This window comes from Ovis canadensis, chromosome 2 (genome assembly GCF_042477335.2).
Source record: "Ovis canadensis isolate MfBH-ARS-UI-01 breed Bighorn chromosome 2, ARS-UI_OviCan_v2, whole genome shotgun sequence".
NCBI classification, from domain to species: Eukaryota; Metazoa; Chordata; class Mammalia; order Artiodactyla; family Bovidae; genus Ovis; species Ovis canadensis.
Genome location: NC_091246.1, coordinates 145,493,595 through 145,510,623, shown reverse-complemented (window position 1 = coordinate 145,510,623; position 17,029 = coordinate 145,493,595). Strand labels below are relative to the sequence as shown.

The window sequence follows — 17,029 nt, the reverse complement described above, 5'->3', positions numbered from 1 at the left end:
TTAGGAACCTGAAGCAAAAAAAGGGAAGACATCAACTTACCTAGTTTCTTTACCACAATCCCTTTAGGCTACTAGGTCCTAAGCCTTAAATCCCTACCTGATTTCAGTTCGTGCTGAACTGATCCCAGACCTAAGTTTTAAAAAGCACCCAAGAGGGCTGCTCCAAAGATTTTGGATCTGCAGTACCTTCTTCTCATACACAGAGCTATCACCAAAATCTGCAAACGAGATAAGACTTGACAGAGTAGGAATTTTTTTAATAATAAAAATCTCACATGAGCACTGGGGATGGAATAACTGAGAAACAGAATGGAAAATTGTGCCTCAAATGTCCCAAGGAATAATACAACATATATTTATTGAAATTCATCTTCCTAGACACCACGGTAAGAATTGGATAAAGAGATTATAAGTGAAATTATAAGTAGCACAGCTTTTTGAAAGTATTTCACGGTGATGATAAAGAATCTGCCTGCAATGCAGGAGACCCATTTCCTGGGTTGGGAAGATCTCCTGGAGAAGAGAGATCAGTATTCTTGCCTGGAGAATTCCATGCACAGAGGAGTCTAGCGGGCTACAGTCCACGGGGTTGCAAAAAGTCAGACACAACTGAATGACTTTGTATGCATGCAAAGTACTAGAGAGAAAGTGATGAACTTCATAAAATCTTCGCTCTCATAGAACTTTATTTATTTAGGAGAGTAGGACAGACATTAAAATAAATGAGAAAGAGTGACAGTGAGGAGTAGCTCTCTGATAAGGTGATGTTCAAACAAGAACCATTGGGTTCAGCAAAATGGAGGTCATTGGTGACATTTTCAAGAATGTTTTTGTATACATATGTACATATGTACACCTATGGCTGATTCATGTTGAGGTTTGACAGAAAACAAAATTCTGTAAAGCAATTATCCTTCAATTAAAAAATAAACAAATTTTTTTTTAAAAAAAAGAATGTTTTGGGGAGAATGGAGATGGACAGTTTTCAGTGAGTTCAAAGAAGAAAGAGGAAATGGAGACAGTTATTAAACACAACTCTATGTAACAGCTGAAACAGATCTTAACATCTTTTAAGAGATGAGAGATATTTATAATGTGCTTGCAAGATCTCTTTCCTCAAGAAATCAGGGTTCTGAATCCTATCTCAAACTTCGAGAATCATTAAAAAAAAAAAAAAAGGCTCCATCTCTCTGCTTCTTCCTTCTCGCCTGAAGTAGAGAAAACAGTAAGAGCAAGGCTGAATTTGATGAACATGTCTGTCACCAGGTATCACTGTTCACAGAATGACTTATCTCTCTGCTTCACCACTGCTGCTGCTGCTAAGTCACTTCAGTCGTGTCCGACTCTGTGCGACCCCATAGACAGCAGCCCACTAGGCTCCTCTGTCCCTGGGATTCTCCAGGCAAGAACACTGGAGTGCCTTGCCATTTCCTTCTCCAATGCATGAAAGTGAAAAGTGAAAGTGAAGTCGCTCAGTCGTGCCCGACTCTTAGCGACCCCATGGCCTGCAGCCTACCGGGCTCCTCTGTCCATGGGATTTTCCAGGCAAGAATACTGGAGTGGGGTGCCATTGCCTTCTCCTCTCTGCTTCACTACCCACCCTCAATTATGCCCCCAGTTGGCATTTCAGCAGTTAGACATATATAGAGTAAGGTATGTGTTTAGTTGCTCAGTCATGTTCAACTCTTTGCGACCCCATGGACTGTAACCCATCAGGGTCCTCAGCCCATGGAATTTTTCAGAATACTGGAGTGGGCTGCCATTTCCTACACCTGGGATCTTCCCCACCCAGGGACTGAATCATGTTTCTTGTGTCTCCTATATTGGCAGCTGGATTCTCTACCACTGAGCCACCTGGGAAGCCCAAAGTATACAAAATTCTAAAGAACAGAACGTCAATGGAAATAAAACGTCAGAGACAAAGCCACCCCAGTGGCAGGGAGACCAAACACTGCTGATTACCAGCAAGAAAGCCTTCATTGTAACAGGGATTTGACCCTTTCTTTGGCATTCCTAAGTAACAAAAGAGAAGGCTGCAAACCAATGATAATTAGCACTAGTTTTACTCACACCAAAAGCATGCTAATATGGCACTTGATAAAAATGAAATAATCTGTTTACTTCACCAGAAAAAAATTATACTATTTTTGAACAACCAAAAGTCAGTGCATGACCCATGGTTGAATGACCCATAATTGCTGCACTGTTCTGATGCTTATCTTGGACTCTGAATGACTGGGTTTCCCTTGATGCTAATCTCATTAAAAGCAACATAGATGGCAGTTTCGAATCTCTGTTCCTTAAAAACTAACAATTAATAAGCTGTTTAATAGAAAGTGCCACTTTACAGGTGGCCAGCTTGAAGAGCAAAATAACTTAGGGAAAATGAACTTTTACCTATTTCACAGCTATACACATACGCGCGCACACACGCACACTCGTGCGAGCACACACACACACAAACACACACAATTCAGAAAGTTCCCAAACAGCAGAATAACCATAAATATCTGTGACTTGTGCATATAGGAATACAGCAGACAAAAAGATCAGATATAATAAGAAATTTATTTATAAATTTATTTATTTTACTCACTTATTTACTCACTTATTTCTTATTACAATTTATTTCAAGGATAATCCTTTTATTGGGACCTTCATACCCTTGCCTTCCTCATCATCTCACTCATTCTTTCCCCTCCCTTCTCCCTGCCTCCCTGAGTGGACCTTTATACACCACTCTTTGTTCTGTAAAAAGAGTGCCTGGAATGGACACAGCTCAAGATCTTGACCTTAAAAGTTTGAAGGAGTAAGAACTATATCCCTAGGGGTCTGAGCTGACAGGACTATGAACTACAGAGTCAAGTTTCCTGATCCTTTCAAATATTTGGGGAAAAGAAATAAGTCCTTCTTGGCAATTTTCCAACATCCATCACTATATTTAAGTGTTTCTGGTGCCTAGAACACTCATTCCTACAGACAATATTATTCCTGAGAAACAGACAAAGCCATATTCATAAACTGATTCTGTCTGTACATGAGCAATTTTCCTATGCATCCTGACTGCAGAAACAATAGAACAAAGTATCACAAAAATGATTTCTGGCAAAGCCTCACTTAATCCTTCATCATGTGGAAACATTCTAATTTTAAATAACTAATAAACAGCTGCTATATATTTGAAGTGATGTTTAAAATAGCTATGTACCCCTATGACTAAATGGATCTTAACATGACCATCAATGGCTGCTACCTCACAAAGGGACAGTTAGACATTAGGTGCCTTCTGATGGAAATACATACCTTTATATACAAAGCGCTGTTGCCCTTACCCACATACAGACATACACATCCTTGCCACTGTACAAGTTTCTAGATAGTGCTGTCTTCAGATAGAGCAGGGGAAGGAATTCTGCTCCCAGAGGACAATTGACACTGTTTGGAGACACTTTTGGTTCTCACAGTTGGGAGGTGCTACTGGCTTCTAGTGGACACAGGCCACTAGAGGGATACTGAGAGCCATTTTACAACGCACGAGACAGCTCCCCACCATAATTATTGGACCCAAATGTCATTATTTTTAAGACTAAAGAAACTTACTTCAGATCTAACTACAAATTTTCAGGAAGTACAGTTCTGGGGCAGTTTAAAAACATTAGAAAGTGCAATGAGCAAAAAATAAAAATATAGGAAACTCCAGGAAAAGTCAGTTGCTAACTGACTTGTCTAAAGAAAATATAAATTTTCTTTGGGTTTTTATTTCAAATAAAAAATAATAAGCCACTTGGAGAACTTTTTAAAACTGGATGGATATCTGATTACTTGCTTCCCAGGTGGTGCAGTGGTAAAGACTCTGCCTGCCAATGCAGGAGATGTGGGAAACGTGGGTTCTATCACTGGTTCGGGAAGATCCCCTGGAGTAGCAAATGGCAACCCACTCCAGTATTCTTGCCTGAGAAATCCCATGGACATGGATGGAGGAGCCTGGTGGGCTACAGTCCACGGGTCACAAAGAGTCATACATGATGGAGTACACACACACAGAGCTGACAGCATTACGTTTTAGTCTTTCCTTGGATGTTAGCAATTAGATATGGAATTACCTAAAGACAAAACTGATCTGAGAACTGCTTCAAAATAATGGAAAGAAAAACAAGGAAACATAGGTAAGACAAAATTAGCTATAAGCTGATACGATCACTCTGCTTTTGATTATGTTTAAAACTTTCCATAATAAAAAGCTTTTAATGTATCATTTTAATAATAAAATAGCTATGTAATCTGGAGGAAAAATGTTCTGTAAACATCTTATACAAAGACAAATATTCCAAGGGCATGGGCACAGGATTTAGACCTAGGTTAATATCTTGGTTCATCCACCCTTACTTCTTGACGATCTTTAAGGATCTCTGTAAAGTACCTTGTAGTACTGATGTGAAAACTGAATAAGATAGTGGCTGATGCCCTCTCACTTCCCACAGGATCTCCAAACAAACAGGAAAAATAAAGTAAGGCCAATCCTGCCCCTGCATGCTGGCACTTATTCAACACTTTGATCCAGGTCATTCCTTTCCTTCTTATACGAACCTGGCTATGGTCAGGAGACCAAGGCACTAACAAGGAAGTACGAAGATTCTTTTCTCATTTCCTCTGCTTTGTTAAATTTCTTTTATACTAGTCCTTAAATAACATGTAGCAATAAATAAACAAGGTAGAGAAAAATAGGAAGAAAGAAATCTCATTGCAAAACCCCCTTACATGGTGAGATTCACTTTAGGGCCATGAACCCTGAAGGATTCATGACTTGTATGATTCCAGAAACAATGAGCTTTAACTCTAGTTCGACAATTATTTGTATGTACTTAAAAAATATATAAACAAAATCTTGATTATGAACTCCAGCCCAGACATTTTACAAAACTCACTTCCTTTCCTTCATTCCTACAAGAGCTACCTGAACCCTGCCAGCTTTTTTTCCAGAAGGCCCATTGGCAAAGTCATGAGGCAGTTGTATTGGTGACTTGAGACTTGGCTGCAAGGTGTTCACATGGAATAAGTCCAAATAGTCTGTTTTGGCTGCCTTTTATTTTGCCTAAAATAGCATTTCCGCAAGTCCCACTGCATTTGCAATAAAGCATTCATTTTTTACCCATTCGTAAATAAGGGATAAAGATGCAGGCCGGTGGCACAGGTCACCCGTTTTGTTCTTGCACAAGGTAGGACTTCCTCCTTCTGTAAATAAAGTCCTTCACGAACACCAATCACCAGACTTGGACCAGAGGACGAGCTGAGCTCTAGCCTTGCCACACACCACTTACCCTTGAACAAGCCACTCTGTCCTTGCTGGTTCAGTTACTTTATTCATAAGACAGTACTGTAATACTGGTGCTATTGTTCTCTGTGAGTGGCCTAATAAGAGTAACCACTGGAATTTACATAACACTTTGAAGTTTACACAACACAGCAAAATATAATGTATGATTTGTCTCTATTCTTAATGAAAAATATTTTCTTCACTTGCCACCATAAAGGATTTATTGTTTGCTTTACAAAGTATTCAAAGGGGAGCCCTTGATTCTGGACTTACATTTGTGACCTCCAGACATACACCGCTGTCTTTAAAACTGCCAGTATTAAATTAAGTCTAAATTTTACATAAATTTTCTCAAGTTAAAGAAGATCCGAAATAGAAGCAACATAATCTCTTTCGAAAGAAAACATGTAAGTTGGAAATTACAACAGAACTTCACCAGAAACTGCTAGGAAATAGAGACATAAAGACAAATAGCAGAGCCTCCTCTGAAAGCAAAGTAACCTACAAGGGAAGAAAGCACTGGAGAAGTTTTTTGTTTTGTTTATTGTCCTGTGTGATTTTAGGCTGCAGCATGGATCTGGCATACACACCAGTATTTCTTCCATCAAGAGCACAGTTTGTACAGTAAATACAAACAATGTGCTCATAACCAGTTTATGTCAGCTCCCACTCCAGGCATGGTGCCATATTGGAAAGTGTACGCTTCTCATACAGTCTACCAAAGGAAAGAACTTAGGGACAGTCCAGAGAACTAAAATCATATCAAAATGGGCAAATAATTAAAGACTTGCCTCAGGAGAATAGACTAAAACTTAAATTTTTAGGTGAAAACACAATAACCAAGAAGTTTATGATCAAGATTTCTAAGGTGCAAAATCTATCCACTGATTATTAAAATACGAAATATTAAATAACTCCTTGAAGTTTAAAATGCAGTCTACCAGAAGGAATGTCAGGAGAAAAGACGTAAAAACTCAAGGAAGCTCTGGAAAAATGTATGAAATGATAGACTTATAAGGGCTTTGAGAGAAAATGGGTATGTCTGAGACTAAAGACAGAGTTAGATGGACTAGAGGAAGGACACGACAGAATAACTAGTATATTCTCGTATTCTAAAAATTCTACATAAATCTCAAAAGAGGCAGATTACTCTTCACTCATTTGCAAGAAGTAAATCATGCACATGATTTCACTTTCTTATTTTGCTTATGGTAATAATTAAATATTCATTGTATGCAGAACACTGCGATTTGTAGGCTTTATCTTGTGGTGATCAGTTACAAACTGATGTATTCTTCCATTACAGAAAGCCATTTTCAACATGTAACACATTTCCAAAGGTAAGCTGGAAAACATTGAGTCCACAGGAACGGAAAAACTCTTATTGGCCAAAGACATTTGACCTAGAAGCTCACCATCGTAATGTAATAAAAGTTAAAATTGATCAGACTGGGTTTTGTACTCGCCAACTTTTTGTGACTCTATGTTAAAGTTTATTTTAAAAAGAAAGAAAGAAAAACAAGCCGAAAAAAATAAAGTTAAAAGTTTCTTACTTCAAGACATACAGAAACTTAATGTGCTAAGGCAGGACACACTCGGAATGTCTTGCTAAAAATAGACTCCTATCAGAACATCACCTCTAATCCACAAAAGAATCTGCCAAGAGATTTCAATAACAAGAGGCATATTGTAGGCATTTTTATCCATCAACAAATTGATTAAAATGCCAAAGGGACAAAGGCGAAACTAAATACAGGGCAAAGGCTTTAAGAAACTCACGGCAGTTTTTCTCATCAGTTCCATCTAAGCAGTCTGTGGAATGGTCACATCTGAACTCCCCTGGGATACATTCACCATTCTCACAGGTAAACTGACGGCTGGAGCATGTTATCCCAGCTGTGAAAGGAAAAAAAAATTACTGAAGAACACAAATCAATTAACAAATGTGACAACATTAACAAATATGAAAGAGGAAATTTAAAAGTAAAGGCAAGTAACCCATACACTGAGCATAAAATTCATAGGGTCACCAGGTAGAGTACCTGGCTACCCTAAGAGAGACATCTTACAATGTGAAAGCAAGGGTGTTAGGACAAGCATACTATCAAAATACCCAAAACACTCAAGTTTGTGAGTGTAGACAATTATATTATCAACGTGTATTGAGAATACAATATAGCTTGAAAACCTACACAGTAAAAAGGATGGATGAAATAAGAATTTTCCAGGTATAGGTATTAATCAAGGTCCCCCTTGCAAGGAGATCAAACCAGTCAATCCTAAAGGAAATCCACCCTGAATATTTACTGGAAGGACTGATACTGAAGCTAAGGCTCCAGGACTTTGGCCACCTGATGCAAAGGAGCCGACTCATTGGAAAAGGCCCCAATGCTGGGAAAAACTGAAGGCAGGGGAAGAAAGGAGCAACAGAGGATGAGATGGTTTGATAGAATCATTGATTCAATGGACATGAGTTAGAGAAAACTCAAGGAGATAGTGAAGGATAAGGAAGCCTGGCATGCTACAGTCCATGGGATCACAAAGAGTCAGACACAACTTAGCGACTGAACAACAACAAAAATTCCCCTCAGAAGGAAATATGCCAAAGGGTGAACAGTAATTATTTCTGAATATCAGAAACGTGATGTTTTTCTTTAGAGTCTTAGAGAAGACTTATTTTATAAGATTTCTACACTGAATATGTGTCAGTTTTATAAACAGACATTTAAGCTGGCTTAAATGGTAGGTGATTATGGTAGGTGAAGGCAGAACATCAGTAGCTTATCAAATTTGTCTCTGGATAAATCGGACAAAATCGAATGAATGGTTGTTTCATCTGAATTCTATTCTGTGAGTTTGATGCAGGAAATATGATGGGACTTTTTAAAATTATCCACATAAAAAGAGAAGCATCTGGGGGAAATATGTGATGAAAACACAATACAAAATTTTAAATGTAAGAGTTACCTTATGATATCCATACCCATTTAAAATAGTGTGGAGCATCACTTACAAATTATAGAATCTCCCTGAGCAGTGGCCCTTGGCAGTTCCCATGCCCTCTATGCAGTATTAGCAACAGGTCATCCACCACACACTGCATCACAACCTACAGCTCAGCTTTCTTCCTACTCTGTGCCAGCAGCAAGGGGAAATGGAACCAAATGGCATATGGAGCCAAAAGATAAATAACCAGTCATTCATTCATTCAGTGTCCATTTATCAAGAACTTACTACCTGTGACACAGAATAGCAAGCCTTAGGGATAGAAGCTGACCAAAGCATAGTCACTGCTCTCAGGAGCTTCACAATCAAGCACGGAGGCCATCCTTTTCCTCTAGGACCTTTGAGAGGCCAGTCAGAGAATATCAGAGCCCAGACAGATTTCCTAGAAACAAGGATTTCTTCCTGCTCCCCATTATCCCTGGTATGCTTTCTTCCTCCTTTCAGTACTGCTGAACCATTTTCCTGCTCCTATTTTGCTAATCCACCTTAAGTCCTGACTCATAGCTGGACCTGATTTAGATACGCCATGCTCCCATTTGGCCTTGAGCAGCTCCTGTCTGTACCTTCCTCACGACTGCAATCTGTCACCACCACACCACCACCGTTCACAGTTATACATATTTCACTGGTTTCTTCTTAACCCCTTTGTCCCAAGGACTACCATCTCTTTGTTGCTGGATGGCAGACCACATGACCAGCACTGACAAGCCCTAACAGATTGTTTAATACAGTCCACGTTTAACTTTACACCAAAGTCAAACTCATGAGTATTGAGAATTTCCATTACTTTCCTCAAAAGAAGGCATCTAGTGGCCCAACTGAGAAGAGTTCATACTCTGTGCTGGCCTCAAAATTCCTGGACTAAATTCCATTTTTTTTATAAATACACCCAGAACCCACTGAAGCTCATAGCATCTCCACTGCTAGTCACCTAACAACTAAACAAGCTCTCACATGAAGTACTCATCGAAACATCTGTTTCTTCTGTGATGTTTGTGGGCAATGACTATGAGAAAATGCCAACAGGATCATGGCTATCTCAAAACCAACACAGAGTGATGATAGATGGCCACTGATTTGTGGGATGTAGTGATGATAGATGGCCACTGATTTGTGGGATGTAGTGATGATAGATGGCCACTGATTTGTGGGATGTAGTGATGATAGATGGCCACTGATTTGTGGGATGTGCAAGTAATGAAACAGAATGCGGGAAAGTTCAAAGATGAATGCTACACAGTAATCAGAGCTGGATAGTTCCAGGGGACACCTGAGGTCAAGAGCTAGAGGTGGTTCATTATAGCCTTGTATCTTCTCTCCATCTCAATCCATCAAGACGTTGATGCTTTCTCTTCTAGATATTGAAATGTGAATTATAGGAATGTAAAATTCAGGACTTCTACAGCTTTCATGCAATCATGAAAAGCCAACAGACTAAAAAGACAGGAGGGCAGAACAGTGGAAGAAAATTGGATGATGTTATTAATTCAAGGAACTGAGATTTTCCATTATCTTCCAGTCAATCCTGGAACAATGCTACATTTCTATTTGTTGTATGGATAATAAATTCCCTTTTTGTTTAAATTTTTTGAGTTACATTTTTTCATTCTTTGCAGCCAAAACATCCAACTGCCAGACAAATGAAGACCCTCACATATAGACACCAAAAAGTGTTTTGTTTCGCTCTGAAGTGTAACATAACCTGAATTAAACACTGGGAATCTAAATCACAGGGATGTATTGATAAATCTTTAGCACATTCACACTTTAAGTATCATCCAACCCCTGGGTGAGATGGCTGGCACAGGTTTCCTTGTCCTTCAAGGTTCAACTTTTCTTTCATTTACAAAGAATCATTTCATTGTGTTTTGTATTTGTAAAGGTTAGAATTTAAGGTGGCCAAAGGGCCAAAGCAAGACTCCTCTACAAGCACTTACGGCAATGCCGACGTTCATCTGCACCATCATTGCAGTCATCTTCCCCATCACATACCCAGCTCTCAGGGATACAGAGCTGTTCATTCGGACACAGGAACTGGTTGGAATGGCAACTACTGGTGGCTAAAATAAACCAGAAAAGAACTCATTGTGTCAAACATCCACCCTATTATACCAACAAGCAATACTCCTTTTAAAGGAAGTACGTCAACTACTGCTCAATATATTTGATAGCAAATATTAAAACACCTTAGAGTCTGTGGACCTTAGCCAGTGTTCACTGTCAAATAATCTCAATGGTATCACAACAAATGATGATTCCAAAGAGATACAAAATTCCAGAGAATAAAACAAATAGCATACATACATACAAAAACACACATACAAAGTTATGACCAAAACAATATTAAATTTTAATTTTAATTACATTTTTAATTTTAATAAAATCAACCATTAGTTTATAATTATTACATTACTTGAAGTGTGTTGTATTGTAACAACAATAGTAAAGCATGAGGATAAATTGTAAAATCCATGAGATTTGGAAAATAAGACCCCCAAATCAAATCATTTTATTATTTCCACAATTTATTTGCTTTAAAATCTTGAGCAGGGTCTCTGAATCTCAATGTATGCATCATAAAATGGGGTCTATACTTTTCTCACACTGCTGTAAAAAATAAGAAGAGTAACATATGTGAAGTGTTGGCTCCTCAGTCATGTCTGACTTTCTGCTACCCCATGGACTGTAGCCTTCCAGGCTCCTCTGTTCATAGACTTCTCCAGGCAAGAGTACTGAAGTGGGTTGCCATTCCCTTCTCCAGGGGATCTTCCTGACCCAGGGATCAAACCCAGGTATTCTGAATTGCAGGCAGATCCTTCACCTTCTGATCCACTGGGAAAGCCCCATCGTATGTGAAAGTGCCATGCGAATTAGTTACAATCACTATTGTCATTGGTATGTTGCTATTATCATTGCTATGGGACATTGACAAATCTGTTGGTGTAACTGTTATTCCTTTATATCAGAATACACTCTTAACTTTCTGCTCCTAGTGTTTAACCTAAAATGAACTCAGTAAGCCCAGGAGGCAAATAGATAACACATGATCATGTCTCTACAAATAGAACTACTCGCTTACTCAAAGTGTGGTTTCCAGACTAGCAATGTCAGCATCTCCTGGGAGCTTCCAGAATGCCGAATCTCAGACCCCACCTCAAGCATGTGGAATTAAACCCTACACTTTAACAAGCTCTCAAGGTGATCCATTACTGCATGAAAATTTGAGAAGTACCTCCAACACCTATGCCCCACACTTCTCCCATTCTCAAAGTGCACTGTCATCCAAACAAAACACCAAAGTTTGTTCTGTTGTGCCAAAGGATGGCAAACAACTCGAATTTTCACCTGCCTTCTTGGTTTTTGGATTATAATCATCGCCTATTCACCTATCAAAATGGATGAAACTGCAATAGTGTGATAGATCTCCTATGGCGAGGTGGGAGAAAAATGGATATAAGGGTTGGGATTAGTACAGCAAGCAGGAAGCCTTCAGTAGATAACAGCTTCTTTATGCCTTAGTTTCCTCATCTGAAGCCTACTTCAGAATATTATGGACAGAAATAAACAAAGAAATAACGTGGAAAATGATTTTCATAATTACTTGTAAGTTAAAAAGTTAAAGTTGGTGTCTATATCATGTTTTTAACTGAAATTTTTAAGAATATAAGCCGCACTAGCCACTTCTATGACCACTTCACAGTAATTCACACAAGTTCCTCCACATCCTACTACATCCTGTTTGTGAAAACAGACTCCCTGAATTACAAATCACAGCAGTACAGACATTGTTTTTTTGTTCTTGTTCGTGCACAAAATTTGCAGACTGCATAATATGAAATAATCGCTTATACGCTTCAGAAAACAACTCAGAAATTGGTTCCGTACCAAGGTGCTTGGATAAGACACAAACTGATGTGAACGGAACCTCTTCCTCAAAAGGGTCTGAATTTTAATGCCACTTTAACGCTGAAGATTGGAGCTCAGTACAAACTATTAAAGTCACAACTGTCTTTGTTACAGCTGAAATCACTTCTGTCACTCAGAACAGCGCTGAGCCCCGCCCCTCTTCACTTACGACAGCCAATTTCATCCGCGCCATTTGGGCAGTCTCGGGTCCCATCACACCGCCAGGAGGCAGTAATACACAGCCCAGGTTGGCACAGGAACTCATTACTGCGACATCCTGTAATCCCACAAGCCAGAGAAAGCCAGTTTAAAAAGTTGAAATATCCACACAGATATTTCAAAGAAATACAAATTTTTGATGAAATAAAAAAGTATCCCACTAATTAGTAATCAAAGGATGTAAATTACTTATATATACAACTAGGAAAACATTTTTATGATTATATTCTGTTTTGGGGTTTGCAGGAAGGTCATTTTCACACACAGCTAACTAGAAGGCACCTTGATGTAAGGAATCTGGAAAGCAATTTGACAACAGTTATCCTGCTTTTTAAAAGCACTTATTCTTTAATTTAAATACTTCTTTAATTTAATTTAATACTTTTACTTCTACACTTTAACAAGCTTCTAGGTCTTTTTTTATCCCTTAAGGAATGAGGCAGAGAATTTAAAAATTTATGTGTGGAGATTTTCATCTTAGTATTATTTATGATAAATGAAATTGCAAGCCTCCTAAATATCCAATGTGAAAATGATTAAATTTTCATGTATCTATATCTATATATCATATTAGGAACTCATTAAAATAGTTATGAGGAACTAAATGATTTGGAGAAATATTTGTAATATAATGTAACAAAGACAAAGGAACAAAATTTTACCAAAAGTATATATAAAAGAAAAAAAGCACAGAAAAGACCAGAATGCTAAGGGTAGCTATCGCTGATTAATAACGTCATGAGTAACTTTTTCATATGTGTGATAGTGCTTTTTTTTTTCAGTTTCACACGCTACAGTTTAAGTCCCTTTTTATTACTAAATCATGTACAGCAATTTATGGTTCTTTGTTCTTAGATACAGACCAACATCTTGGCTTTTTGTTTGTAACTTATTTGTAAGATGTCAGGTACAGCTCTTCTCCGGCAATAAACAAAGGCCAAAAAACAAAAAAATCTCTGCAGCCAATCTTGAGTACACAAACTTGGCATCAAAGTTGCCACATTTCCAAGTGGCAGTGATACTCCTGGTGATACCAGAAAGAGAACATAACTTAAAGAAATTAATTAAATTCAACCAGTATATCCTGCAGTTTTCCTACTTCTCCCTGGGGGACTGATCTGGCAGTTGGCGGTCCTCAGAGTTTTCCCAAACACCTGACCAGCGACCTCTCCATACATTATGTGCTGTATCATTATCGTGTTTTTTTTTAAGAGAGCAGCCAACATCAGCCCAACTTGGAGAAGACTCAAAATTATTCTTTCACAAGCCCATGGTGGTAGAGGAATAATTTGGGGGGTTGGAAGAATAATTATACTTTCCCCAGGCATTTAAGCAATCATGCTAAATTATCCATTTCAATGTTTGACTAACTAACCTGAAATTAAGTAAATATACAGATCAATTACTTACTCCCAAAATAAATAAGCAACGTGCTATCCTGTCTTGTGTAAAGGCAGGCATATCAACAGCATGACATAAACATAGTTAAGTGATCTATTCGTAGGGGATATAGGCTACTTTGTTCATGGAATGTTCAAATCTGATTGTCTGGTAGTGACATCCTGATTTATAATGTATGCTGCAAATGGTCAGAAACTTTCCTTGACTAAATGGTGGTACCGAGTGGTACAGGAATACGTACACCCAAATACCTTCTATAGACTAATGCATGATGGTGGTTGGTGGTGCAGGTCTGGGGTTGGTGGTGCAGGTCTCTTATCAACTACCTTTAAAACACAACAACCTCCCTTGCAAAAATGCCCCTAAGGAATGTACAAATTCACTCTGGAATCCCAGAACTTCTCATTGGATTTTGTTCTACAAAGCAATATTTCCATGAGAGATTAGAGGCTTTGGAGGTTTAGCTATTAACACAACATATATTAAATCACTTTTATCAATTAGGTCTATTGTTAGCAATCCAACATAATACATTTGTAAATTCAGTACATTTGTTTCCCTTAGTATCTAATAATTTCTGGTTGAAAAAGTGTAGCTGTCTAAAGGTCAGTCGACTTACAAAGAGTTTCCTATTGCTAGAAAAATCATACACTTAGAAACTGAGCATACTGAAGCAAATTCTCAGTACTGCCTGTTTTAAACACACACACATATATATATACATAGTTATTTCTTAATCAACCTTTTTTCTCTTTTCATTAAGCAACTTTTATTACAAGTCAAATGTTGAGGTTGTTCTTTGTTTTTGCTAAATATGAAGTTAAGCATATCATGAAAAAATACAAAATAGATACACAAGATTAATTTCTTAAGCACTTAAAAGGCAATTGTTAAATATCACACATTAAAAATTTTTTTAATTGATAGGGGAAGTTTTGCAATTAAGTAATCCTTTCTAGTTCATATTTTTCACATTTGACCTCCCAAATACTCAATCATCTAAATATATGAAGCCCAATTCACTCAACTTATAGATAATTCTTATAACAATAGATCCATGATAATTCACCAAGTTCATCTTTTCAATGTCAACTTCCATGTCTGTTATAAGTCCCAAATGACTATTATTTGGAAACACCTCTCAAGAAAAGCAAATGGGTACTCTTATCATTGCTGGGTGATAACTTATCAACCAAATGCTCCACTATTGTTAGAAAACTGCCATCCATTCTATTAATATTACAAAGGGAATATGTACTGTGATAAACATAATGGAAAAGAATATGAATGTGTATATATGAAATATATATGAAAAGAAAGAATGTATATATATATATATATATAACTGAATCACTTTGCTATACAGTAGAAATTAACACATTACAAATCAAATATACTTCAATTTAAAAAAAATTTTTTTTTAAAGCAATGCAGGGAAATTTTTAAAGTTTCAATCTCTTCAAGAAAAATTACAGTGGACATAGGAATAACCTGTTTTTTAACCTTACAGAGCTCCAAGCTGGAGAAAAACAGGAGTAATCCTTTCTTCATAAATAGCCATAGAGTTTCCTGGTTTAAGTGTTGGGCTAAGAATGTGTTAAGATAAGATACTAGAGTAACAGATAATGCCTCAAGGAGGAAAGAAGTTTGTTTTTCCCGAAAGGGCACAGCACAGAATTGAGAGCACCAGTTCTGTATCCTTCACAGCCTCTAAGCACAGTGCTGGGCACATGAGACAGTAAACACATATTTACCAGGAAATGAGGATTTCTCTCTGTAAAATTCAGTCTGTTGGGATCATTACAGACAAGAGATTCATAAAACCATCAAGGCAAACAATGCCTTTTAATTGAAACTTACTATCTTAAATCTATAGAAAGAAAAATGAAACCTGGTTTAATCTGAAATAGGAGGACTATCTAAACGTTTTAAAAGAAAGAGAAAAATATTACCATATTAATGTTTCATTCGTTTGCTCTTTCCCTATAACAGTTTCTTTTTCCTCTCATGAATTCTCTTCTTAGAAGAAAAGGGCAAGTTGTAGTCAATGGAACATTGTCCAAAGTTAACAGAGTAAGGTAATTTCTATGGCAAATCCTATTTTCCTGCTCGATCCTCTAACACATGCTGTTCTATCCAGATACTTTTGGTCTACCTGAGGAGGTACATGTGCTCTTTTTAAAAGCATTTAACACTATGTGGCATTTTAATAATCCTACCTTCCCTGAACTCAAATACACTCCTCAATTCACCCATAATTTTTACTTTACTTTCTTGGTATTTACTTTTACTCCTTTGGTGCAGACAAACATATTTGTGATGTTTATAAACCGGTGATGGTTTACTACAATTTTCACACCTTATCCATAGCAACAAGGCCTGTCCCCTTTGGAAGATTTAAAGTCACTTGCTAATTTCCAAACTTAACACTGCAGCCGTGATACCCAAGGGTAACAAATTGTCTGGTGACCTTGCCCTGCCTAATGTCAACTAGTGGAACAGCCAACTCAACTGATGGAACTGAAGCAAGACAGGTACAGCAAACCAACCTATTAACACTACTCTTCACGTGCAGCATTTTAGCTGCCTGGCTTTCAGAACAGGCCGCCAAATAAGTGGCCAGAATTACTTTTTTTTTAAATCCAGTTTACAAACAAATTGAGTTGACTGCTTCCTCAAATTGTTTCAGAGCCCTGACGTTTTGATAGAGGGAAACAATATTGGTATTAAAAGGATATTTCAAGGGACTTCCCTGGTGGTGCAGTGGTTAAGACTTCACCTCCCAGTGGAGAGGGGAATGGGTTTGATTCCTGATCAGGAAGTTAAGATTCCACATGCCTCACGACCAAAAAACCAGAACATAAAACTGAAGTAATATTGTAATAAAGTCTTTTTAACAATGAAAAACAAAGCAAAAAGTATATTTCAAAAAGTCAAGGGCTTTGAGGGAAAACCACAATGCCAGTTGATGAGTGATCATGTACACACATTATTTAAATGCAGTTTCTTTTTAAAAGAAAGACCAAAAGAATATGATGTCAGATTCAAAAAAGCCACAAAAAAAATTATACCCACTGTGTGCAAGACTTTGTTTAAGGTTTGTGAAAGAAACAAAGAATGATAAGCTATGATCTTTCTTATATAGAGTTTATAAATTTATTGGGAACAAAAGTTATTTATGCA

The 17,029-nt window shown here is 37.6% G+C and overlaps 1 protein-coding gene across 1 annotated transcript in view; it reads right to left on the bottom strand.

The window, feature by feature from the left end:
• LRP2 (LDL receptor related protein 2) overlaps nt 1-17,029 on the bottom strand; it is a 182,435-nt gene that overhangs the window by 135,887 nt on the left and 29,519 nt on the right. Inside the window, exons 2-4 of the mRNA XM_069577240.1 lie at nt 12,396-12,503; nt 10,258-10,380; nt 7,094-7,210 (exon numbers count right to left, since the gene is read on the bottom strand). Coding sequence (XP_069433341.1) covers nt 7,094-7,210; nt 10,258-10,380; nt 12,396-12,503 — 348 coding nt within the window. The remainder of the gene's footprint in view (nt 1-7,093; nt 7,211-10,257; nt 10,381-12,395; nt 12,504-17,029) is intronic.